Raw genomic sequence first — 25,911 nt, 5'->3', positions numbered from 1 at the left:
ATATACAGTTTTTAGAATATCTCCATTTCTTCCCAAAATTTGATGACAAGACTAGACCAGGTCTGGAGAAATTCTCAATTGATCACAGTGTGCTGGCTGGCTGCTGTAATAAGAATGATACCCAGACAGAGAGCTAGGTTGTTAACAAATGATATTACATCTATGCTTAGCATGGGGCTAATATTACTGTGATATACCATGACTATTAGTCCACAGCCATTGCAGTTCAAACTTGGAGACCAGGACCGGGTTTCATGAAAGATCTCAGTTGAAGATTTTACTCCAATACTTCAACTCAAATTTCAATCAATCAGATTGCTTGAAATTGAAGGTAAGAGGACAGTAGGGTGTGGAAGTCTCATCATGTGACCCCGTGATTTCACGAGAATGGGTCCTAGTCTACCATTCAAAAGCATAGTGATTTTTCATTTAGAAAGCGTTGAGTTAATTGTTAAGGGCAAAAACTTTATGTATGCAAAATATCAATAAAAATGACAAATTACTGTTTCTACATGATAAATGAAGTAAGAAAATACATAAAATAGAAGATTTTGCATTGTTATACAGCATTTCGAGTACCCGTAAATAAACAATAAAATACAGATCAGTCTCCGATTTTCAATACTTTCTACATCGGAAATTCTGGTAAAGAAAATGAAACTAGAACGAGACTTACATACCCTATTTTCAATTAGAGATTTTACTATGAAACTCAGGTCTAGTGGGAAACAGTACATGTAAAGGCTGGGTTTTGTGTGTTTAAAATGAGTTACAATCCTATCAATATCAGGTTTTTAGAACAAAATGTTTAATTCATTTTTATATCACCCTTTCAGCATATCTAATTTAAATATCTTGAAACGCCAAAAGAAGTTTTGTTATTATTTTGAATAATTTACAATTGGTATGAATTCTTAAGATAAAATTTCTGCATAGAAAGCTTTATAATATAAGCATATCCTGTTCAAATGATATCAAATTTAGCCAAAATTTAAGATGAACTGTTAATATATTGACTTTGTTGTTGTTGATGGATTGAGTTGTGGAAACTTACATTGGTTGTGTTGATTCTATTTGGTTAGCTGTAATTTTTTATGGGCATTCCTATGAATTGTAATGGTTTGGAGAACAAATTGTACTGTATTGAAAATTAGATTTTGCTATGTAAATCACTTCTCTGAAACTCAAAGTGGGAATGCCAGTTTTCTTTCAACTTAGATTTGAAAATTTAGGAAAATTCTGATTACGTTAGGAATTTGAATAGAAAGGCATACATGTAAATGGTAACAAATACTGTATTTTCTATTGTTTGCACTAGGAATTGTAAAGCCCATTATATATTTTAACAAAATTTGTTCATTTCTGGTATGACGAAGAAGAAAGTTGTTCATTCACAGAATGAGAAGGGCTTGCATTGAAAATTTTCCTTTTTTGCAAATGATATGGGGTACTTTGCATTCTGTCGTTTGTCTTAGTAAGTCCCATACTGGGAGACAACTCAATTACGAATTCTCATCCACAACTATGTCTTGGTTGTTAAGAGTTTCAGTAGTGTAACAAGAAAAAGAAATCTGGTTGTATACTAATGGTAAGACAGAACAATAAGTTCGGAACTTCTCTATCTTTTATACTTGATTATATCTTTTATACTTGATTAAGATCAAAGTCTTTAGAATGATTGTTTTTTCTTGTTTAAATCTTCCGATATTGAATTTTACAGTGTTGATGTTTCCATGGTATAAATTGTGCTATTTGAGTCTTCAAAATGACAAAACAACTTATTAATTGTTAAAGCAATATTGTTTAGGTTATGTGTAAGACTACCTGTAGTATAGTCTTACCGCTGGAAATACTCTATAAATAGAATTGAACTTCCATTTTAGTGAAGTAGGTTAGATGTGTGTTTAAATAAACAAACCAGGTATTTTCTCAGTTGTTCATCTTATAGGTAAGTTGCTAGGATACAATTAGCATTGGATGTACACTGAGAGAGAAAAAAAAACATCGCAAAAAACATAATTAGGTCCATCTTAAGTGGAATATATGTATATACCAATATGATGTTCCAAATTTGTATTAGATACAGGATATTTTGATGGCTGGAATGATTTTTTTAAAAACTTTCATCAAAGGTTTATGAAGTCGATACAGTGTTTCCTTAATATGTAGTTCTCTTAGTGTTGTGAAAGGGGAGATAACTGTACAGACATGGTCATGAGTGTTGTATGAGCGGACATCTTTTTTGCCATAACGGAATTGTGATCTGTTTTTTTGAGGAGTACTTCTCTTTTTTTTTTCAAAACGATGTGATTACGAGTTGTATGTATGTTATAGAATTATGAATTTGTAAATAGTTTAGACAATTACCTTATTCTTACTTGTTCATTTTGAAGTGCAACTTTGTACCTGTTCTAAATTTAACCTTAGTAGGCAATCCCTGTTCTAAATTTAGTCTGGTAAAGTTTTAACATGTTAAGGGGATCATTTTTCTATTATTGAAAGAATCCTAATTATTCAGAATTTTCTGTATTTTTTAAATTTTTATTCTAGATAAGGGAATATATGTAACATCGTGATAAAACTATATTTAGTTGTGAAATTCACATGTATCATTTTGACAGCCTTTTGAAACAGCTGTTTATAAGATTGATAACAATTAAAAACAATTCTAACATTCATTGGTGGCCAACTTCCAAAATTTTGATGTTAAAATATAAATTGTTTTAAGTTTATATAACTAATATGGAAAAAAAATCTGACAAGATTTAGGACATAATTTTGACTACAAGTAGGTACTAGATAAATAACCTATCTAAATTCATGGGGTACATTGATGGTGTTAGATAACATGGAGATACCTTGGTGAAAAGTAAACAATCCTTAAGGATACATTGTAGACTATTATAGAATATATTTGTTTTAGTCTTTTAATCGATTACAGTGCATACAATGATGATGTTCAGGGGATAGAGTTATTCATCTCTTTGATTAAATCACAATCACATGTTGAACTGCCTCAGGTAATTTACTGGACAAATGACCAATTATTTAAACTTTCTATCAACTTTTGATTTATTCTATAGGTATTTGAATCTATGTTAGATTGAAAGTTGAAACATTTTTTTTTTTTCAATTATCCTTTAATTACCTAAAGTTAATCAGGTGATAGTCATTTATTCAAAGGAATTCTATCTTTTGAACATCATTGTTGTATGCACTGTAATTTTATTCGCACTTCAAATGGAGAATGAAGAATATGTCTTACATTGTGCAGTTGTTCCCAAGCCCAGTTCCGAAACTTATCTCAAGCTGCAGGACTCAATACTAGTATTCATTCGTAATATGCTGGACAAACACATAAAATCTTATCCTTAATATGTACATAAGGTTCCTATAGGTCTTCTTGGGACCATGGTGGGGGGAGGGGGTTCTAAGACAAAAAATAATTATTCTTGTGAAGAAGGGTCTTAAAATATCTATCAATTTTATTTACAATATAGGCTAAGTTATTTGTGTAAGTATTTTATTCCAAAAGATGTTTAATATTACTATTCATATTTACATGTAAAACCAAGGTTAAAAGAAAATGAAAAAAAGGTTCTTTTAATAGTAAAATATTTGAAAGAAAAAATGTTGTTATATACTTTAATGTGTGTCTATTGAACTGTTTGGATCTAGCCGAATACAGTGTTATACTTTATGTTGTATATACTTGAGGCTGGATTTGTACCTGAACAAAGGACTGGTGATTTTGAAAATGAAGATGAAAACCACTTCTTTCTATTATGTAATTCTGCATATTTTAGAATTAGATCATTCATCACAACATTATAGGCCATCTTCATTTTCTACATTATTAAAAAGAGTAATCAAGAGAACCAAGGTTATAGCGGTAATCAAAAGAATGTAATCCAGGGACAAAGACCAGACATGGAAAACAGACATACACAACAAAGAACATAAAGTAACTAAAATCATACATACAAAGTAACAAAAGCAAATAAGCAACTCGGACCACTTAAAACTGGGAGCATGGACCAGTTTACATTTTTAAGGATTTTATGTAGGACTTGCACAATTGGACATGGGGATGAGACTCACTATTTTTTGTTTTGTCCAGCATATTACTCACATACAGACAGTTACAATGATGTTATTAATATTAATGTATTTGTTTTCTATTGGCTAAATCTTATAGTGAAATAATATAGTAAGTAAATTCATGGAATATGGCATTTATAAAAATCTTGATATAAACTCATCTGTTGTGTTCCTTATTTAATGGCCAATTCTTATAAACTGTGGAAGTACTTATGTTTGCAGGTACCAATTTTCGTGGTTAAAGGGAAAATTAGCAGTTTGTAGATTCTTTAATTTGTGGATTTGATCATACAAATAAAGGGGAAATTTCATTTTTGTCGGAACCAAATTTAGTGGTTTACCAAACCCTTGAAAACCACAAAATTGGTAGCCCACAAACAATAGTACTTTCACAGTACCTCTTATGTCTGTACATTACTGTATTCCCTGGAGGAGATATGTAGTTTTGTTGAACGTTAAGTACAGTTCCTTCTAAGAATCATGCAAAAGCAACAATCAGTGATTCATGCAGATGTAATGCACAAATATACAAATACAATTTGGAAAATGTTAGTAAAAGATTATAAGTGTAGTTCCATCTTAGAATCATGCAGATATGGATAATAAGTATTTCATGCTTAGTGATATTTTGGTTGGAAACTTTTCAGAATGCCTAACAGACAATGTTTTCAAAATATAAGTTTTGTTAAGCAAATATTTTTTGCTAAGTTTCAGTTGAATTCTTCTTTGAAAAAGAGGAATTTTCCTATCAAAATTTTGTACACCATTTTACACCAACCAGTCAACATATATCTCATATTATACAACATTCAATGTTCTTATAAGGGTCAGTGAAGTACAAAATAAAATTTTGTTTGTTTGTTTGTTGGGGTTTAAAGCCCAAGCAGCAATATTTCAGCTGTATTCAGACGATACAAAATGAAATATGAAATAAGTGATAAATCTTCCTCTGCCTGATGTTTAGAAAGAACTATACTAAAGGATCAAATGAACTACTAGTAAATTCGGAAATCAAAATGATGGAACAATAACTCCACTGACAAAAATTCCAATGGAAAGAAGAAAAAACAAGCCATGGGAACTGAGAACTACTTGTATTAGCAAATTTGTGCAAATTACCTGTAGAAATGTGCTGTGAGTTTGTTCACAGGCTAATGATAGAATGGTTACTGGAAATACAATACGATTATTAAACTGGTTAAAACAAAGTGATTGACAAAAACCTACACTTTTATACTGCCACATACATTTTTTTTTTAGAAATTAGGGCACAGAAACTTGCATGTTCCTGATGTCTAGACTATAACTTGACTAAAAGTGAATGGATCCATTCCTTTTAAATTATTTAATATGGTGGCATACCACCAAAGGAAGGCTGGATTGATTTTGAGGCTTAAGGCTTGAAACTTTTTTGGAACAATGGGCTAAAAAGGGCAATAAAAGTGCCATACTCCCAAAGGAAGGTTTGGGTTGAATTGGGAGGTTTCATCTACAACCAGTTAGGAATAAAGGACCAATTTAAAATGACCGCTTCAGTTCTGGTCAAATCTTATGCTGTGTCAAAAATCTAATCATAATTAGAATTCAAAGCTGTTTCATTTTTCAGTTATGTGTCCATACTTGCCCCAACTGTTCAGGGTTTTACCTCTGCGGTCGTATTAGACTGCACGCTGCGAAATATTTTATTCCTACATGTAAGCGTTGCTGTTCGTTGTCCATTGGATCAAATGTGTTAAAGTGATCACCGGGAAAGGAAAAGCGCGGACTATTTGATTTAAAGGGGGTGCTGAAGGATTTTTGTGCGGGGTAAATTATTTTGTTTTCTATATGATTAATGCAAGATTTTTTCTTTCTAATAAAGAATATTCATGCTCAGTTGGACAAAAATCGGCCAGATTTCTTTCTAATAAAACACTAAACCCACACCCATCCCAGAAAATAAAATGGCATGTGCTTTGTTCGACGCTTTAAACAGGAATGAAAGTTACTAAATATTCCTATATATTTATTCGTCCGTGTGAGACCCGAATATAGGTTTATGTATAGCCAAGGACGTTATTTTAATGCAATCTTTACACTGTATGATATTGTCGTGTCTTGTATATAGTTTTCCTTACTTTTTTCGTCTACCCAGGACTTGACATTTTATGAGCAACTCGATGGGTATTTTAAGAAAAGCAGAGGATGCCTACCCTACCAATGCACCTGATCCATGCTCCCAGTTTTTAGTGTAAGAGTCCGAGTTGTTTGTGCGTGTTTCTTTGGTTATTCCATGTTCTTTATTGTATGTGTCTGTTTTCTCTCTCTATTCTTTATCCTTGGATTATTTTCTTTTGATTTCCAATAGAATCTTGGTTCCTTTAATTACTATTTCGTATCGGGTTGTCTTTTTCTCAATACCACAAAAGTGTGACAGGTGCCCGTGGACTGGTGTAAGAAAAATATTTTGCTTGATATTAGCCTTGTATTACTTTTCTTGAAATTCAATGCTTCCTCCGGCGAAAGTAAAGTACAAATAGATAAATAAAAAAGCTAGAATGTATACTGTGAAAGATGAGCAGTGCTGTATATAATACAAACGTGGAGTGAATTCCGATGAGACAATAAACCCAACATTTAATACGAGTACATTATATAACAATATATGGGTACATGTATATACATCTAACATGCACAAGCGTCTATGTTCCCCTGAAATAAGACCCTTTTCTTGTGTGTCTAGATTTTCAAGGCCTTAACGTTCAATAGACCAAATCTTAGTCTAAAATTAGGACCCTTCAGTGATACTTAAGCAAGTGTTCCACACATACATCACACGAGTTCTTCGTGATTTCGAATAAAGCAGGGGCTGGTTTGTAGGAAGATGCGAATCCTGGAGACTGTGGACGAGCAAAGGGAAGACCAGGATCAAATGGGTGCTTCTGTGGAGCTGAAGGATAAAGATCAAACAGTGACCTTCGAGGAGGCGATTGAGATGAAGGATAAGGGTCGAACCGTGACCTTCGAGGAGGCGATTGAGGTGAAGGATAAGGGTCGAACGGTGACCTTCGAAGAAGAGGACGTTGATGGAGACGAGAAGGTACGAAAAGTATATTCTGCAATTAGGGGTGTAGGGACACTAGACTATTCAATGTGAGAGGGATCGAATTTGGCCTATCACAAATAAAAGGGAAGTATTTTCACGACACTATCAACATCAAAATCTAACAATCACTAATAGCATCGCTATCGCTATATTTGACTTCAACCGACAAACCTATTTCGGTTATCTACAATATCGATCTAGGTTATCGTCTACATCGATCTCAAAAACCCCTTGAAAAATTGATACATTTAACGATTGGCTCCTCATGTTTTATAAGCAAGATCTATCTAGATGTGAACACCGATTTTAAATACTAACAAATCTTAAATATTAACATCAACGATCATATAAAAATATACCGATAACATATCGATACTTCAAATACTATTGCGTCTGTCTCAAACAGTTACAATCGACTTTTTTGACACACACACACACGGAAAAGGTTTGCGTTCTTTGTGCAAGACTTATTCAATTAGTTACTTAGTTGTAAATACTCCCTTAACACAAGATATTCTACAAAATTACTGTAGAATATTATAAGCTGTATATACAACTTCGTGAGCTTTTGCTCAATATAACGTTAAAGTGGTCATATCCACAATGGTGGCATAACAGCCTCACGGTTTAATAGTTGTCTTCAAAGGATACGTCTTATAACAGAAATGGTATAACAAGGTTATATGCTAATGCAGTGATGGTTTCTTCGTGATTTGTCAGCAAATCATGCATTTCGTATAATCTCAAATATTTTTATTGGAAATCCTTCAGTAGGCCTCATAGAATATTAAAGTATATTCAAAAATAAAAGTCCAAATGAAAGTTACATGTCCACTGGTGATATTTTACTTGAAATTTGGTTACGTTCTACTGCAGAAAAAAGTGCAGGAAAATTTCCCGCCTAATTTTTTTTACACTATAACCAAGTCAAAAATATTTTTCAATATATAGCAGTTCCGGCAGGGAAATGAACTTATGAAGAGACGTAACAACTTGTAACAACTGTCATTGTTTACCTTTAGAACCACCCCATACCTGTTTTTGTTTTTGTTTTGTTGATATGCAAAACCATATACGTAAGTTAACATGAGCTAGAAATAGCAGTCTGCCCGCCAGCTCGAGACTGGCTATTTTGGGGCAGGGCTGGCTAATTTTAGCGAAAATCTCTATAGCCATATAGTAAATATATTGAAAAACTGTATCCAGGACTGGCTAGAATTTGAATTAGTTTCCTACCCTGAAGTTAACATGCAAGTCGAGCAATAATATATACATGTAGTACTCGTGTACACGTCTTTTTCTTGATTATAACATATTATATAAGACAATTACAGCCTGCATGACTAAAGAAATTATTTTGATTTCCCTAATGCTAATTTTCCATTCCTAGATGGCGAAGCACCCTCATACGGTTTTAACTTTATTTCACAGAGCTCTTGCACCAAGGGTATCGATACTAAAAAAACCCTGAAAACAATTACCGTGTTTTTTTACCGCCACAAAGAAAAAAAATAACAATAAAAAAAAAAATGAAAAATAAAAAATAAGAAATAAAAAAAAAAAATAAAATAAATTATAGGAGCACTTGCAGGTTCCTGATTAAAATTGGAATTGCTCACCCCGTTTTTTTTAAACGAAAATATAGTCTATAAAGCACATTTCTATAAACAAAATCCAATCGTTTCATCTTCTCCATGAGAATCGTTCACTGTGTCATAGTTTTCATTTCCTCTTTTCGAGTTTCGTCTACCCGGACTTAACATTTTATGAGCAACTCGGTAGATGCTTCTAGAAAAGCAGAGCTAACTAATTTACCCTTCCGAAGCACCTGGTCGTTCATACTCATAGACTTGCTTGCTCATCATTTAATTTACGTTTGCTTTTTGGTAAATGTACGTGTTATTTTTGTTATGTTCTTTGGTGAGTGTCTATTTTCTCTCAGTCAAGGAGAATAACATAAAGTCCCTGTTTTAGTCCTATATTACAGCTCATTGAAGTACACAAATTATTGACCAGTGCTTAATCAAGTACATACTATATCTTTAGTTACATGATATTTTTGGTATTTAGCGTGACCAATCACCAAAATCGTTCGTTTCACTTCCCCGCCTGGAACGCTTCCCCTGGCGACAGAACGACTGCACTGGATATTTTGTTAAACTTTGCCATTTAACTGCATTTGAAGACTCGTTTTTGGAATAAGAATGGTGCAAAAAATGATGTATTCAGCAGTGTTGCAGGTAAGACAAAGCGATATGACATTTAACGAAGTCCGGAAATAATGGCGGAATCTGCAAAAAAATTTACAATATTCATTGTACTTTGTTTTAAATATTCATAAAATGTTTAAGCAATTTTAAATTATTTCAGTAGTTATAATAGCAAGCTACATGTTTTGTTTATCCAAATCGTCTGTTGTATCCTGTAAATGGACAAAGTTGAATATATTGATATTATTAAAAATAAAAAACCCTTTTAATACAGTTTTACGTCAATTACAAAATGTAGGATATAACTGCTAAATATAGGATTTATTTTTCTTCGTAATTTAAGAAAACTTTAAGAAGCTATTATCATTTCTTGATATTAAATATTATAAACTGAAGAAGATACTTGTTTTGTATTACCTTTGGTATGTCAAGTTAAACTTCCTGTCAGACTGAATTCAGACTTTTAATCAGTGCTTCTAAGGTTAGAGGTTAAATTTGCATTGATTACAATTTTGAGGACTTTGTCCTCTATTATTTTCAAAAAAAAAACTACCAAAAAGAGGACTGTATTGTTTATACTGTTAGACTTGGCTACTGAATAAATATTACATCTGAGTAATCTCTCGTCTTGGTGAGCCATTGAAATAAAGTATGAAAATCAGAGGCAATTTGTAGACAAGGAATTGCACATGTGCATTCATAAAATTCCAAAGCTATTTTTTTTTATTCAAGTTTTTTTCACATTCCATCAGTTCTGGAAAACTCATAATTTGTTAACATCATTGAATTTGGTAACTTTATGGTTAATTGGTATGGGAAATGTTAACAAATTGGTAACTTTGAGCTTAGTTTCAATTTTTGGCATTTTTAAATAAAATTTGGCATTCATTAGCAGGTGATTTTCTTAAGTTCTACCTCAGAATTGAAAAATGCAAGGAAATAAACATAAGCACCTATGAAAATCCTATAGAAATCCATATATCTCTAGGTTTACTTACATGTATTTGGTAACTGTAGTGTAACTTTTTTGTTCGACTTTCTAAATTGTCTTTACACTACAACAATTCTTTGGAAAAATTTAGGAGCCAAAATATGCGATGTGTAATTTTTCGGTTAATTTTTGTTCTATAGTAACTGAATATATCAACTATTACCAAATTCATTAACATTAATGAACTTGGTGTATTATATTTTAGATTTACAATGACTAATTTATTAGGACATGGGTCAGATATGGCCTTCATTTGGCCTAATAGTTTATTGAAAATAATAAAAAAACAACCCTGGTCTATATCATTGCTGAAACTTTCCCTAAATTAATTACTCAAGTCATTTGAAAACATGGGATACTGTTACGTATACATGACCAAATAAAAATATAGCTGTAAACCATATATACAATGTACATACAATATGATACATGTATACATTTGAAGTCGTCACAACAGTACTTTGGCTTTGTTTGCTTTAAATCATTTTTACTACTTTATTCACCTGTGTCCCAGCTGGCCTAAAATGGATTGATTGATTATTTGGGTTTAATGCCTGAGCAGCAATATTTCAGCTATATCAATAGAAGAACTTTTAAGCACACCTCCTCCCTTTTGCTGTGTCCCAGATATACTAAAAGATAACCATTATTACATCAAAATGAATTTTTGTATTGAAGATGTCTTTCTGGTTTTGGTAAAATTTGATAAAGTGCCGTCTTATAAGAATAGTGTCCCTACATCCACAATTTCCAGCTTTAATACTGGTTAGCATTGTACATGTATCTTACACTTGTTTGTTTATTTCTTTCACAACTTTAATGACTGACTGTATTCAGACATACAAGTTTTGTTTTCATTTGAGATGGCCACACTTATTGTTTGTATACATGTACATGTAAATTATGAGTGATTCTTCCCCCAATGAGCAAGGTCACATGATTACATGATCATGAGGGCATTTGATACTAATTATGTAATTTAATACCCATGGTTTATTATGGTATGTAACCTGAAGTTATATTTAATGTTTTCATATTTCAAGGTCATTAAGTGGAAAAAGATCTAAATAAATGGAAATCTAATCTTATAAATAAACAGTATGTAATTAAATACATGTAATGTTTAAGTCTGGTGATACATTCAATTATAGTTACAATTACAGAAGTTTTTACTTAAAAGGATTTTCTGTATTTTCTATGGATTTTGACTGCAAGTTACGCTCCATAGTAACTTTGTTAAAATTTCAGAAAGTTCAGGATTTTATGGATCATTTCCATGAATACTGTGAAAAATATGGATTGTCATCAAGTAGTATAAACAAATCTGCAATTAGTACAGTATAATCTGCCATAAATAAACCCAGAAGAAATTGAAAACCTGCATAAATCAAACACCATTTTGAAGTTCCTTTTTGAACCTGGGTAAACTAAATACATGTACCTGTCTAAACAGAACAAATTGTACTGTCTAAAAAGGTTCTGTTTAGAGAGGTTTTACTGTATGTGTAACTAACAATGACATTGTACATGTATTTTTTAAGTGATCACTAATAGTCACTATATTAATCAGTAAGGTTGATGCTATAAATAGAAAAAAATAAATAATTAAACCATGGTCATGCTATTGTACTAAACTACATGTATATTTTCACAGAAAAAGATTCATGTAATAGTACATGTACATGTATATGATATAGTATTTTTAAAAGAAATTATAATTTTGTAGATTTGTATCTTTTACTGACAACACTAAACTAAGCCCAACATGTGACAATTACATGTATCTGGAAGCAAATACATGTATTCAAGCTACATTGTAGAATATGAAAGTATGGAAAAAGTCATATTTTACTTGTGAAAGTTCTTTTATTCGTGGGGTACCAATTTTCGTGGTTTTCATTGGTAGACCAAACCATGAAATTTGGTTCCCTACGAATAAGAGATTCCCATTGGTGTGTTCACTGAAAACTTCAAAACTACAAACTAATCTTGTGTTTCTTCCCTGATCCATGAAAATTGGTATCCACGAATTAAAGTACTTTCACAGTAGTTAAAAGTGGAAATATTTATGCCTTTGAAGTATCATTTCTGAAAAAGGTACACTTTTTATTTTATTATATAAAAAATTGTCAGTAATTTATTTCGCATTAGTCTTTAACTTTTGCGAAAGTTACTTGAGATTACATGAGTATTTCAACTTTTTAACAATGTTTTATATAAAAGAAAACTTTTTATTTTTATAATGGTTGAAAGGGAAAGTACCCCCATAAGTACGATTACTCCAAATTTCAAGACTTGTTCCCAGCCTGTTGAACTTTAAAAGAAAGGTTGTCATGATTTACATGGACTGCTAAATGCTTAAGCCAATTTCAAAACAGCTAAATGAAATTAAATGTTACTATAACATACGTTTATTGCCTTGAACAAATATAAATTGACAATCGGATGGATGAAATTTGAATCTTATTTATCAGAATGACAGCTTGATTTCATGATTTTTTAATTTCAAACATATTTTAGAACATGCCAATTTGTTTATGGGGAAGTCAAATGTTTAAATCCTGAAATTAAAAAAAAAACAAAACAAAAAAACAGAAAAAAAACTGTTTCTTTCCTTGAAAAATAGATTGTACAAACTAATAAAAAGCTTGGGATTGTCTGATGTTTTCAGTCAGTTAATACTGGTTTGAACATGAAATTCCTTGTTCTATTATTTTAATAAAATCAATTAACATATAAATGGGGAATTTATGTTGGCATTCATTTTGTCATGTCAACTGTGGGTTATTACAAAAGATATGCATTCAAACTTTATGTACAAGATCTTTGTATTGTGTTTACAGTCTATCCTTCTGTCGTGCAGACAAGTGGCATTTTAGTTTATACATAATAGGGTGGAGTGGAAGACAGAATACAGTGGGTGATCCATAGGGGGTGGGTGGGGATGCAAGGAGTTGGCAACCCCTTTTCATTTGATAACTTGTCATTTTCATGTGTAAAATTGTCAAAAAATGGCAAATAAAGTTCTAGAACCCCCACTTTTCTGAGAAACATGGATTGGCACCTCTCTTTTTCAAAGTGTCTGAATCCAGTCCAGAAATGCAGAATCCAAAAAACTTGCTGTTTAAGACATTCTGACTTGTAGCTTTTGTCAGATACCCTTCCCCGCAAAAAAACAAAAAACAAAACAAAAAAAATGATATTTGAAAACGAAATTATTTAAAGTCCATTGACATGTGTTTTATACCTTTCAGGTCAAAAACCTATGAAGAAAGTACGATGATGACCTCCATTACAAAAAAAATAAAAATATTTATCACTATTATCATTGCAAACCATCATTTGTTAATTAGTTGAAAACAGATTATTACTTGCCCTGCTGGTGAAAGATATGGTTTAACCAAAGGAATCAAGATCATATGGTGTTGGTTGAATTTTACACCCTGAAACTTATTTTAATTTACAATGAAAATAAAATTGTAATATTGCTTAAGGGTCAGGGGACTATAATATTTAAAGTCCATTACACCATAAAATAGTGTTCTGGATGTCAAAGAAAGGCTAATTTCCATTTATTTTTGGTGACTTTAAAACTAATGAAATGTAGAAAATTTTGACTACCTCACCTAACTTTTTATGTGAGTTACCTGGGGCAAAAACATCAAAAACATTTAAACTATTGGAAAAAGGTGTTGGGGAATCACACCTCAACGTTATTACTACATCATTCCACATAATCAAGGGCCAATAAGGGCAAATTTGACCACAGTTTTTCCTGTTTAACTTCAGGAAGGAAGGAAGGGATATATTTCTATACACGTAAGTAACTGTTTACATGTTGATTTTGTGATTGTCATGTCTGTATGCATGATTTATTGACGCTTAGAACATAATTACGATCTCTAAATTGTATACTACAGATTGATAACTACCTTTCTTGTTATCACAGGATTCTTTGATATTTTCTTTTCATCAACATGAAATTTAGTGAATTACATGTACATGCATGGATGGCTCGTAGGATTAGAAATTTTTGTGATTAACATAGAGAATTGTGTTTGACAAAATGACATTAATGTTGTTTTTGTTTGGTGGGGATTTTTTCTTTCATTCTAGCATAAGTGTACTAAGTGTATAAACGGGATTTCATATCCTATAGATTTATGATTTTGTTACTTTGATATAAACAGAACAATTCGAGTGAAATACTTTTCATGGACCATTTTAATGTTGGATTATTTGTTCATGAGTTTATGATCTGCAATATCATTTAAGTGTTTATATAAAAGCAAATTGTCAGAATTTGAGTTGATTGTTGCCAGAGGTACATGTTAGAGTATTGAAGAAAACATTCAAATTAAGTGCATTACTTTGAAAGTTTGAAATTGTAATTCAAGGATATAGCCTAAAGTGCATGTAGATGCATTTTAATAAGCCGGATATTGACAATGCAATATATTGGAAAAGTAGTGATTGAAAGTCCTAAATGAATAAGAACTGTAATCTTGTCAGCATGTGTAGTATGTAAAATTGGAAAAACTAAATAATTAATACAATGTATCATTTCATGTGTTTGGGACTTTAGAGTTTTGTTCGTTTTATTGTGCCTTTGAGCAGTTTGCATTATAAATGTACATTTGATAATATATGTTTTATGAATTTTGGATGATATCGTGTTTTCATGAAGTATAATTCTGTCATGATGAAAGGCGTAACATTCCAGATGGAGCATAATAACCATTACACTTATGAAAAGGTAAACAAACTGTTAATATTCTTTAAGTCCTTGTAAGGAATTGGTAGGGTAAGCTGTAATTTTTGCCTCCTGCATTTACGTAACAGAAGGATTTAATCATGTTTGTGTCTATCTTTTAGAAGGACATACTTGGTTTACCTTGTTTTTATTTTAGTGAACTAATACGGAAATAAGACAACTTCAACTATCACCTGTTGCTGGGACATACATGAATGTCTAGCAATTTTGTTAAATATACAATGTACAATGTACATGTAGTTTTTTTCAAATCTGTTGTAATGATTTTTTTCTGTGTTATCGATAGGAAATTGAAATTTTGTGTTGATAAAAAAAAATAATATTGAGAATACGAGATTTGAATTGCCTGTTTTGAATTAATTACAAGTCAGGGGATTACTTGAATACTTGAATTACAAAAGATTCAAGACTTTTTTGTTTGTTTGTGTTCATTTCTTTAAATTAAACTTAAAGCATTAAAAAAAATAACTGAAACAATTTTGGTATCCTTCTTGTACATTGAGTAGAAAAAATTTAAATAGCTTGTTGGAGTTCAAACTCTTTCTTCCCTATAAATTTACAGTTTTTTTAACAATCTGCCAATTCCTTAGATGGACTTGTACCTCAGTATGTCACAGGGAAGTCTACATTCTAGACATAATTGGCTTATATTAATAATTATGTATGTGTATGAATGTGCCTGTAGCTATGTTGTGGTCTACGCGGTTATGTACTAAGTTGCATGTCAGTTTTAAATACATGCATGTACAGAATGTATTTTGGCTACATTGTACATGTACATGTAAATACTAGCTGTATTGTAAAGTGTAATAGGAGTAGGGAGAACGCTTTTATCAAATCTTTCTTTCATCTTGCATTCTTTCAAGTTTTTAGTGAAGTCCGAGTTGCACATTTACATTATTTAGGTTTGGGAAATGTTGTGTGATTTTTAATTTTGTTTTTTGCTGAATCAGTATACAAAAAATGTATTCATGTTAACTCAGGGCAGACTGCTGGTGTGGGAAACTTATCATTGTCATTTGGAGGCCCATGGACTTGGAACTTGTTTGCTTTTTCACTGTTAGTAAAGGTTATTCATACTGCCTCTTTGACAAATTCCCCATTTTAATTTCTTCTCCTGTGTTGTACATATATTTTTTTGAAAAATTAACAGTGTTATGAAGATCAGTTATGATGATATGAATTAATAAATTATGTCATGAAATAACAAATGGGGAGGAGTGTATGGAAAACAATGCGTTTTCAGTTACGTCAATGTTTTGTACTTTCAAAATGTGAACTAATTTTGAAATATTTAAATTTAAGCCTTTAAAATATATATCCCAAAAAATGAATGTGTTTTTCTGTATGCTGTATTGTTAGGTATGTAGCTTTTGGTGTTAAGGGGAAGGGTTATGTGTTGCATGCATTGCATTGACTTGAAAATTCTCTGAGAAGCAGAATAAGTCAGCGGACATAATTCTAAAAAAAACGGGATTTAGAGGTAGAAAATAGGGAAAGGGGAAGTACGGATCTTAGTGTCCATCCAGGTCATTATGACACTATGCTATACAGCTCTATAATTTTGTAGGTACTGCATCAATGTTAATTAACTGCTTTGAAAGGGATTAGGTGCTTTCATGAATAATGCTACTGGCTTATAATCATTGTTAATTAAACCTTACATTGTTTTTATACAGTGAAACCTGTTTGGGGAGGTAGACCTACTAGAAGGGACACAACTCTTACAATTTTTTGGAACGTTTGTATTCACCACTTTACATCAATATTATATAAGAATCAAAGTAACTTGGACAGATTTTATTCTGTTTCACAGGAAAGCTTGAAAGGCTTTGGTGAAATTGAATATGATGCAAACATATTACTGATTTCAAGAGTTATGTCCCTTACCCTAAGTCTACCTCCTTAAGTGGAACACTGAATATACCAATGCATTTTGAATTTGTATAAAACAAACAGTTCCTAAACTTAACAATTCCTTCAGTCCCTAAGAGGTTCCGTTTAGACAGGTTTAACTTTTACATTCGTAAAATTGTGTTTTGTCAATCATGAAAATATCATGATAACTAATGCTGTATATGCATTGGTTTCTGAGTTACTGGCATAAGTTTTTGGTCTGTTAAGTTAGCTGCAAAAAAAAAAAAAAAAATTACACTATGCATTACTGGTATGTCTAATTTCATTTATATACTTTGGACTTAACTAAGTCTTGTACATAGAAAATATGGATGAAAAACATCCTTAAATGGATGAAGCTAGTTGGTGTGGAGAGTTGGTGTGGGGGATTCCTAGGTTGACTTGTTGAAAGGGGTCCATAATCTGTTTAATTTAAGGTTGTACATGTAAGAAAGTCCGAGAAATTCAATGTGAAATATTTTTTCCCAATTTCTGGAGAACAAAAAAAAATGGCAAAAATAAATTGTTTAACATTCTTCTTAACCTACCTAATGTAAATGGCAAAAAAAATAGTAAACTTGAACTTGACCTACTTTCAGAGTCTATGAAATGTGTCCTTAAAATTAGCCTTGTTTTCATGTTTTCAGTACTGGTACATTCCTGTTTGTAGGAGTAAAATTTTGAGTTCTGCATTAATGAAAACAAATATCTAGAATTCAGTTATGAACCAAATTTTATTTATACACCTGAAAAATTTACAAATAGATTTTAAGGTTCAAGCAGCTTTTCTCTCTTGGTGAATTGGTCAGTCAGATTTAATAGACTATAACGTCCAAATTACTATTAAGTCGGAGACCTTTGTAAGGAAATAGATTAAATTAAATAATGTATATGTGTTACTTATGTTAATTCGTTTGATTATTGTACCTTCTTTATTTTCAATTAAGTACCAGTCGACATAAAATTCAGACACTGCCAGTGGTAAAGTGATTCATGGTGTAGAAAAACCCACCAAACAATGCTTTTTCAGTCTACATATGTTATACTTTCACTTAATCAATTCTGCATTCAGATCTGCACTTTTTAGAAAACAATACTTTTATATACCACTAAAATCAACCAAATCAAACAACATTAAGAACCATAACTCTTGCAAAGTGCTAAATTCATGTACAATCTATAGAATTTTTATCTCAAAAGTGCAACAGCCAAATGGAAAAGTAAGACTGGTTATGTTTTCTGCACTTAATTGGCACAATACAAGAGATGTTTTTTCTGCTTAGATTAATTTAAGTTGGAGATGAATGTATGCTTTTTAAAGTTACAGACTTTAATATACAAAAGTTAGGCAAAGCAATTTAGCTTATGAAGATCATTTGTTTGGTGTTTTTTTCTGCACCTTGAGTTACCTCTCTCTTCTGTAGTGTATGAGTTTTATATACATTGATACTTCAAAAACAACAAATCAAAAGTTAAAGAAACACCAAGGAAAATTCTTTGTAGTGCTTGAAGAAACACCAAGGCAAATTCTTCGTAGTGCTTGAAGGAACACCAAGGAAAATTCTTTGTAGTCCTTGTTGTAAACACCAAGGAAAATTCTTTGTTGTGCTCAAAGATACACCAAGGAAAATTCTTCGTAGTGCTTGAAGAAACACCAAGGAAAATTTTTTCTAGTGTTCGAAGAAACACCAAGGAAAATTCTTTGTAGTGCTTGTTGTAAACACCAAGGAAAATTCTTCGTAGTGCTTGAAGAAACACCAAAGAAAATTCTTTATAGTGCTTGAAGAAACAAGGAAAATTCATTGTAGTGCTTGTTGTAAACACCAAGGAAATTTCTTTGTAGAGCTCGAAGAAACACCAAGGAAAATTCTTTGTAGTGCTTGTTGTAAACACCAAGGAAATTTCTTTGTAGTGCTTGAAGAAATACCAAGGAAAATTCATTGTAGTGCTTGTTGTAAACACCAAGGAAATTTCTTTGTAGTGCTTGAAGAAACACCAAGGAAAATTCTTTGTAGTGCTTGAAGAAACACCAAAGAAAATTCTTTGTAGTGCTTGTTGTGAACACCAAGGAAAATTCTTTGTAGTGCTTGAAGAAACACCAAAGAAAATTCTTTGTAGTGCTTGAAGAAACACCAAGGAAAATTCTTTGTAGTGCTCGAAGAAACACCAAGTTAAATTCTTTGTAGTGCTTGTTGTATACACCAAGGAAAATTCTTTGTAGTGCTTGTTGCAAACACCAAGGAAATTTCTTTGTAGTGCTTGAAGAAACACCAAGGAAAATTCTTTGTAGTGCTTGTTGTAAACACTAAGGAAATTTCTTTGTAGTGCTCGAAGAAATACCAGGGAAAATTCATTGTAGTGCTTGTTGTAAACACCAAGGAAATTTCTTTGTAGTGCTTGAAGAAACACCAAGGAAAATTCTTTGTAGTGCTTGAAGAAACACCAAAGAAAATTCTTTGTAGTGCTTGTTGTGAACACCAATGAAAATTCTTTGTAGTGCTTGAAGAAACACCAAGGAAAATTCTTTGTAGAGCTTGAAGAAACACCAAGGAAAATTCTTTGTAGTGCTTGTTGTAAACACCAAGGAAAATTCTATGTAGTGCTTGTTGTAAATTAAGATATGACTATGTTGAGCTATATATAACCTTATGCGAATAAAATCATTTATTTATAAATGCACTGTTTGGTGATTTATACAGATGAAACAAAATCCTTGAAGCTATTATGAAGAGCATACACTTCACTAGCTTGAAAATAATACACTTATAACAAATTATGTTCTTTTTGTTGCTCTTTTATCTTGTCACATCAGTTGTAACAACTCCAGTTCATGGCTATATGGCAATGGTCCATTTGCTTGTAAACATTCAAATGTATTAAAGGAGTTACTTGACTTTTTCTACAGTTCATGGATAGCTTCACAAAAGAGCTCACTAATTTAGATCTTGTGCTGGGATAAGGTTTGTCTTCATGTATTTCAAACATTTCTAATTTTTGTTGGGTCAAAAGGCAAAATGGAAGTAATTCTTTCAGGTTGACAAACAGGTACGTTTGGAAATTCAACCACCTGTTAAAGGAACATGACTTCCGTGTTCTCTTGTGAAGAATTTGATTACTATAGGCTAACAGGGATCAACACTAACAGTAAACCGGTAATCCTTTGCCACCCTAATTTTGTAGAGGACTACTTCAAAAATGTTCATGGAAGTCTTATGGGCTATCCAAATTTTTCCTTATTTTAAATATAAGGAGTTCTGCCAGCTTCTGTTCTCTGCCTTTATATACTTTCTTTAGAGATATTGTTACTCTTTGTAGGTGGACACTGAAGAAATGGCAGACAACCTAAACTGTGATGGAATTGACCTAAAATGGATGCATGATTCAGATGAAGAAGATGATGCTGACAGGTATGTGCAGTACATAGGTCAAGTGCATAATAGAAGTTAACTTTCAGGTTTTGTCAGACTGATTGTCTCCTTAAGGGTCACTCAATGCCATTTAGACAATCACGTGAAGAACACTTATATTGTTTGTTTGAACCTTTCTCTAAAATTTATTCCAACAGAAATTTGGTCAGGCTGGATCTATAGATTACATGTTAGATTATATGTACCGTGAAACCATGACTAATCCAAAAACCTGCCTATACTGAACCATAAATAATCCCAAAAACTTGTCTATACTGAACCATGAATAATTCCAAAAACCTGTCTATACTGAACCATAAATAATCCTAAAACCTGTCAATACTGAACCATGACTAATCCAAAAGCCTGTTTATTCTGAACCATGAATAATCCAAAAACCTGTCTATACTGAACCATGATAAATTCCAAAAAACTGTCTGTACTGAACCAAAAATAGTCCCAAAAACCTGTCTATACTGAACCATGAATAATTCCAAAAACCTGTCTATACTAAACCATGAATAATCCCAAAACCTGTCTATACTGAACCATGAATAATCCAAAAACCTGTCTAAACTGAACCATGAATAATCCAAAAGCCTGTTTATACTGAACCATGAATAATCCCAAAAATCTGTCTAACTGAATCATGAATAATAATAAAAAGCCTGTCTAACTGAACCATGACTTATCCCATAAACCTGTCTAACTGAACCATGACTAATCCCATAAACCTGTCTAACAGAACCATGACTTATCCCATAAACCTGTCTAACTGAGCCATGACTTATCCCATAAACCTGTCTAACTGAACTATGACTTATCCCATAAACCTGTCTAACTGAACTATGACTAATCCTATAAACCTGTTTAACTGTACCATGACTAATCCCATAAACCTGTCTAAACTGTACCATAAATAATCCTGAAAACCTATCTATACTGAACCATGAATAATCCAATAAACCTGTCTAAACAATACATATTTATATCAGTTTAAATGTATTTCGAACCTTAATAACCGACTGCATTTCTACACTGAACTAATTTAAAGTTTAAAATGGGTTCTACTTAGATAGTTTTCATGGTTCTACTTAGACAGGTGTCATGGTTCTACTTAGACAGGTTTCATGGTTCTACTTAGACAGGTTTCATCGTTTTTCAGGCTGCAACATGTATACAATCAAGGACTTATTAAGATAATATTTATACTCCTGCTTTTAAGGTTAGGGTAATCTGTTAAGGTTAGGGTAATATACTGTTTTACCCTTGTTTTGTCCATAACAATATTTTCCATCACAAGCTTATCTGCAACTGTTTATCTCTTGAAACTTTAACAGATTCCTTCTGTAGGTATGCCATATGGGATTCATTTTTGGAAAAATTTGACAACAACTTCTTGTTTATTGAGAACCTTTGTTCATTTTCCTTATATCATGATTGAAAGGGGAGAGGGGTATCAATAATGAGCAATCGCTCACAGATTTCTTGTTTGCCTTTACACTATACATTGAATAAAGTGTTCATGCTCCCAGTGTTTAGTGGAGTCCAAGTAACTCATATACTTTTTTTGCTTTGTATAATTTTGGTTATATTATGTTCTTTGTTGTTTGTGTCTGTTTTCCATGTCTGGTCTTTGTCTCTGAATTACATTAATTACATTCTTTTGATTTTTGCTATAATCTTGGTTCCCGTGATTACTCTTACATGTATAAAAGTAAACAAATTGTCATGAATGGAGGTACAAAACATCAGTAAAAATTTTTGTGGCAATAATCTTGGCTCCCATTGAATTGATTTCAAATTTAGAGTATGGCTTTATACACAGGTGTAGATAGAGGATGTTTTGTAGGTGATTTTTGTCCAATATTAACTTCCTATTGAAGGACTTGGCTATTTTATAGTACATTGTATAGTAAAGAAAAATTTTGTCTCAAAAATCTCCCAATAGATGGATTGATTTGAAATGTGGTAGTGTGAAAGTACTTTAATTCATTGATACCAATTTTCATGGATTACGGAATAAACACAAGTTTGTGGATTTTTGAATTTGTGGTTATGAGGTTTTCAGTAAACACATCAACTGGATTCTCGTTTTTGTTGGGAACCAAATTTCGTGGTTTTGTTAACCCATGAAAATCATGAAAATTGGTACCCCATGAACAATAGTACTTTCACAGTATTTGACTTTAAATGGATGTGACTTATGTTGTAAGCAGTTTGGTTGCTGTCCAATATCAAATTCCTGTACAATTGAGCGTGACGACACATGCAACTTCATGTTTGAAAGAATCCTAGACTTGTCTCTCTTGAAAGTTAATACCAACTCCTGAACATGTGTAAGTGATTTTTCTGTTATAATTAGTCTGTTTAAAGCACCAGGTGGAGTTAAAGTTCATTTTTCACTTATTAATTGTATAAATAATATATATAATTTGTTCAAACTTTCAACTTGAAATTTTTGTTTCCTTGTAGGGCAATTAAAAACTAATGACACTAGTTTTAAAAATATTGACTGCTGGTAATTGAATTAAATTTATTGCCCGTCAGCCCAGGATTAGTATAATACTTGCCATAGCAATGCATTTATTTATATGTGCCAGTCCGCAGATTTTAATAACATTCATTTTAAAACTATCTTAAAATTAATAGGACTAATTATATTCATAAAACATAGTAAATGTTAAGGTAGGTCAAAGATTTTTTTTTTTAAATTTAAACAACTGAAATTTTAAGGTTGAATTCTTTTTCTCTTTTTGTTGTTGTATGCTTTCTAGTTTCCTTGTAATTTTAAACATTGAAACATTGTCATTTTGATGGAAAAATTACCTGAAAATCAGCATAATGATAAGTGTTGACTTAGTCATTTAAATCAGTCAAAAGAGATAATTTTTTGTAACAGACCACCAACTTAACTTGCCCAAAGCTCAAAAATTAATTTTTGTTAAAAAGTTGCAGAGCCTAATCTAGAGGGAGAAATGAGCATAAACTTCTCATTTTTTGTGCTCACTTCTCCCATTTGTCTTTGACAGGGAGAAGTTTTTGAAATAGATTACATAGACAAAAATGTCTATATTGTGATTTTCCAAATGAAATTGACTAAAACTTCTCCTTGTCATTAATGTCAAGATTATGCCATGAGTTGAAATGTATTATCCCAAATCATAAGAGATTTATTAATTTAAACATTTTTTCCACTAGTCAAGGGGCTTCCTGAGGACTGATTCTATATATGATGTCAAGGTATACTCTCATCTAAAACCTGCATTCTCTATCTGAGTATACTGCAACACTACTCCTGTAGTTTTAAAGATAGACTGCATGTTTTTAAATTAAATTTGGTTCTGGTCTTTTATCTTCCTGAAAAAAAAATGTTACTTTAATTGAAAACCTGTTGTTAAAGTAAGTAGAAAAGCAGAGGATGCTTACTCTATTGGTGCATCTGGTCCATGTCCCCAGTTTTTAGTGGAGTTGCTCTTTTGGTTTTGTTTCCTTGTGCATATTATTTTGTTTATTTCATGTTTTTGGTTATGTGTGTCTGTTTTCGCTATTTGAATATGTTCTTTTGAAGGTGCTCAAATCTTATATTGCTCTTTAAGGAAATACTTCTGTTATTTTGGAAAATTTAAAGCTAAAGACCAAAATTTTACTGTGTCGGCTCGGTATAGTTTTACTTTTTACCCTTTGACCTTAAAGACACCCTTCTTTGGAATTTCAAGTCACCTGATGGCAATTCTGTTTCCTAATTGGCCTAATACTGATAACTTAGTGGGTTCGAAAAAATGGGTATCGAAAATTGTGTGCTATGTGTTGATGTAGAAAATTTTAAGTGAAAAAACCAAATTTTACTGCGCCGGCTTTCACTTTTTTTAAAAGATAGTACTTGTTTGTTATGGTCTACATTTTGATGCAAGCTTATATACATTGTAGGTGTTCATGTTGCGGAAGTTGATTTTGTTCGGCCTTTTTTTCTGTAGATTTGGTTCACCTTTAGACTATACACTATTTTTTGGTTGCTTGGGTACGTTAAGTGGGCATTGTCTCAGATTTCTTGTTAACCCTGTCTGTTTCAATTATTAAGACCTAATGAATGTACATAACAAGAAAGCTATGAAAACAGTAGTTAAGTCTACAACATGTTTATATCATAACCAATCAAACACAATGACAACAGACAGTTGACCTTCAACTTGTCTATAAATAGAACATGTACATTTCGAAGGTACTGTGATAGTAATGATTGATATTGACACTTTGTCCTTGTACTCTGTGACCATACAGATCTCCACTGTCAATATCATTTTATGATGATGTTTGGTATTTAGTTGTGTACAGTGCAGTTAGGTTAATATACTAAAATGATTGTTTAAGTACCAGTCCAAATAAAATTCAGACACTGCTAGTAGTAAAGTGATTCATGGAGTAGAAAAACCCACCAAACAAACAATGCTTTTTCAGTCTATATATGTGATACTTTCACATAACGATAATCATTTCTGCATTCAGATCTGCACTTTTTAGAAAATCATACATTTATCTACCACTAAAATAAACCAAATCAAACAAAATCAAGAACCATAACTCTTGCAAGTGCTAATTTCATGTACAATCTATATAAAGTTTATCTCAAAAGTGCAACACCCAAATGAAAAACTAAGACTGGTTATGTGATCTATAATGGTTTCTAAACAAGAAGTAAAACTGGATTTGGTGGTTTTTTGACGTGCATGAATCACCATCTGTCTGATTTTTAGAAAGACTGCTACTTAAATATGGGCTTTGCTTTTCCTGGTCAATAGTACAAACTTAAAATGATTCAACATTTGTTTAAACTGAACCAAACTTTTAGTTGAGAAAGGGTTCAGTTAGGACAGCTTTTACTGTATAAAACTTGTTCAAGTACATGAACATCTGTATCTGTGTTCTAGGATTTTTCTTCATTTTAAAGTTCCAGTGGGAAAACTTCAAATGAAAACTTTTTATTAAAAAAAGTCTGCTTTCTGATGTAAACAAATCCTTTCAGAAATTCTAGTTTTTTACTTGCCAAAGGGAAAACTGAACACAGTTAACAACTTTCCTACACAAAGATTGCAAAGATGGGAAAGAAAAATCCTAGAACACTGGTACATGTAGTTTCAGGAATCACCACAGATAAAAATTCAGTGGTAGGGAAATTCCATGTTTATAGTCTTCGAAATATTCAATGTTCTTCATACATTTTAGAAGTCCTTTAATCTGATTTTGTGGTCTAAGATTATACTTTCTATCAAAAGAAAAAAAATGTAATTTATACTAAATATTTACATGTATTTGACTATACTAAAATGTTGTTTTGTTATCAATTTTCTTAAATTTAAGAATGGAGTGCAAAAATTAAGGGTTGTGCTAGCAAATTATAGGGATGGGCAGCCCACCCTTGAATAGACTGTGCTTGAGTTTTCCGTGAG

At 31.9% G+C, this 25,911-nt stretch overlaps 1 protein-coding gene across 5 annotated transcripts in view; it reads left to right on the top strand.

Annotated features, from left to right (window-relative positions):
* The first annotated feature begins 6,919 nt into the window (after positions 1-6,919).
* LOC148598385 (potassium channel subfamily T member 2-like) overlaps positions 6,920-25,911 on the top strand; it is a 66,258-nt gene continuing 47,266 nt past the window's right edge. The window contains exons 1-3 of one of the 5 annotated variants that reach the window (XM_088560637.1): positions 9,066-9,426; positions 14,177-14,206; positions 20,373-20,464. In XM_088560637.1, the coding sequence (XP_088416763.1) occupies positions 9,391-9,426; positions 14,177-14,206; positions 20,373-20,464 (158 nt within the window). In that variant the 5' untranslated portion in view covers positions 9,066-9,390. Of the gene's footprint in view, positions 7,181-9,065; positions 9,427-14,176; positions 14,207-14,237; positions 15,144-19,881; positions 20,018-20,372; positions 20,465-25,911 lie in introns of those variants that run through there. The other 4 variants (XM_088560635.1, XM_088560639.1, XM_088560636.1 and 1 more) reach the window with 4 other exon arrangements.

The sequence above is a fragment of the Perna viridis genome, chromosome 14, assembly GCF_037379345.1.
Source record: "Perna viridis isolate PV_CMFRI_1.1 ecotype Kerala chromosome 14, ASM3737934v1, whole genome shotgun sequence".
NCBI lineage: Eukaryota > Metazoa > Mollusca > Bivalvia > Mytilida > Mytilidae > Perna > Perna viridis.
The sequence above is the reverse complement of the archived record's forward strand: the minus strand, read 5'-3'. Positions and strand labels throughout refer to the sequence as shown.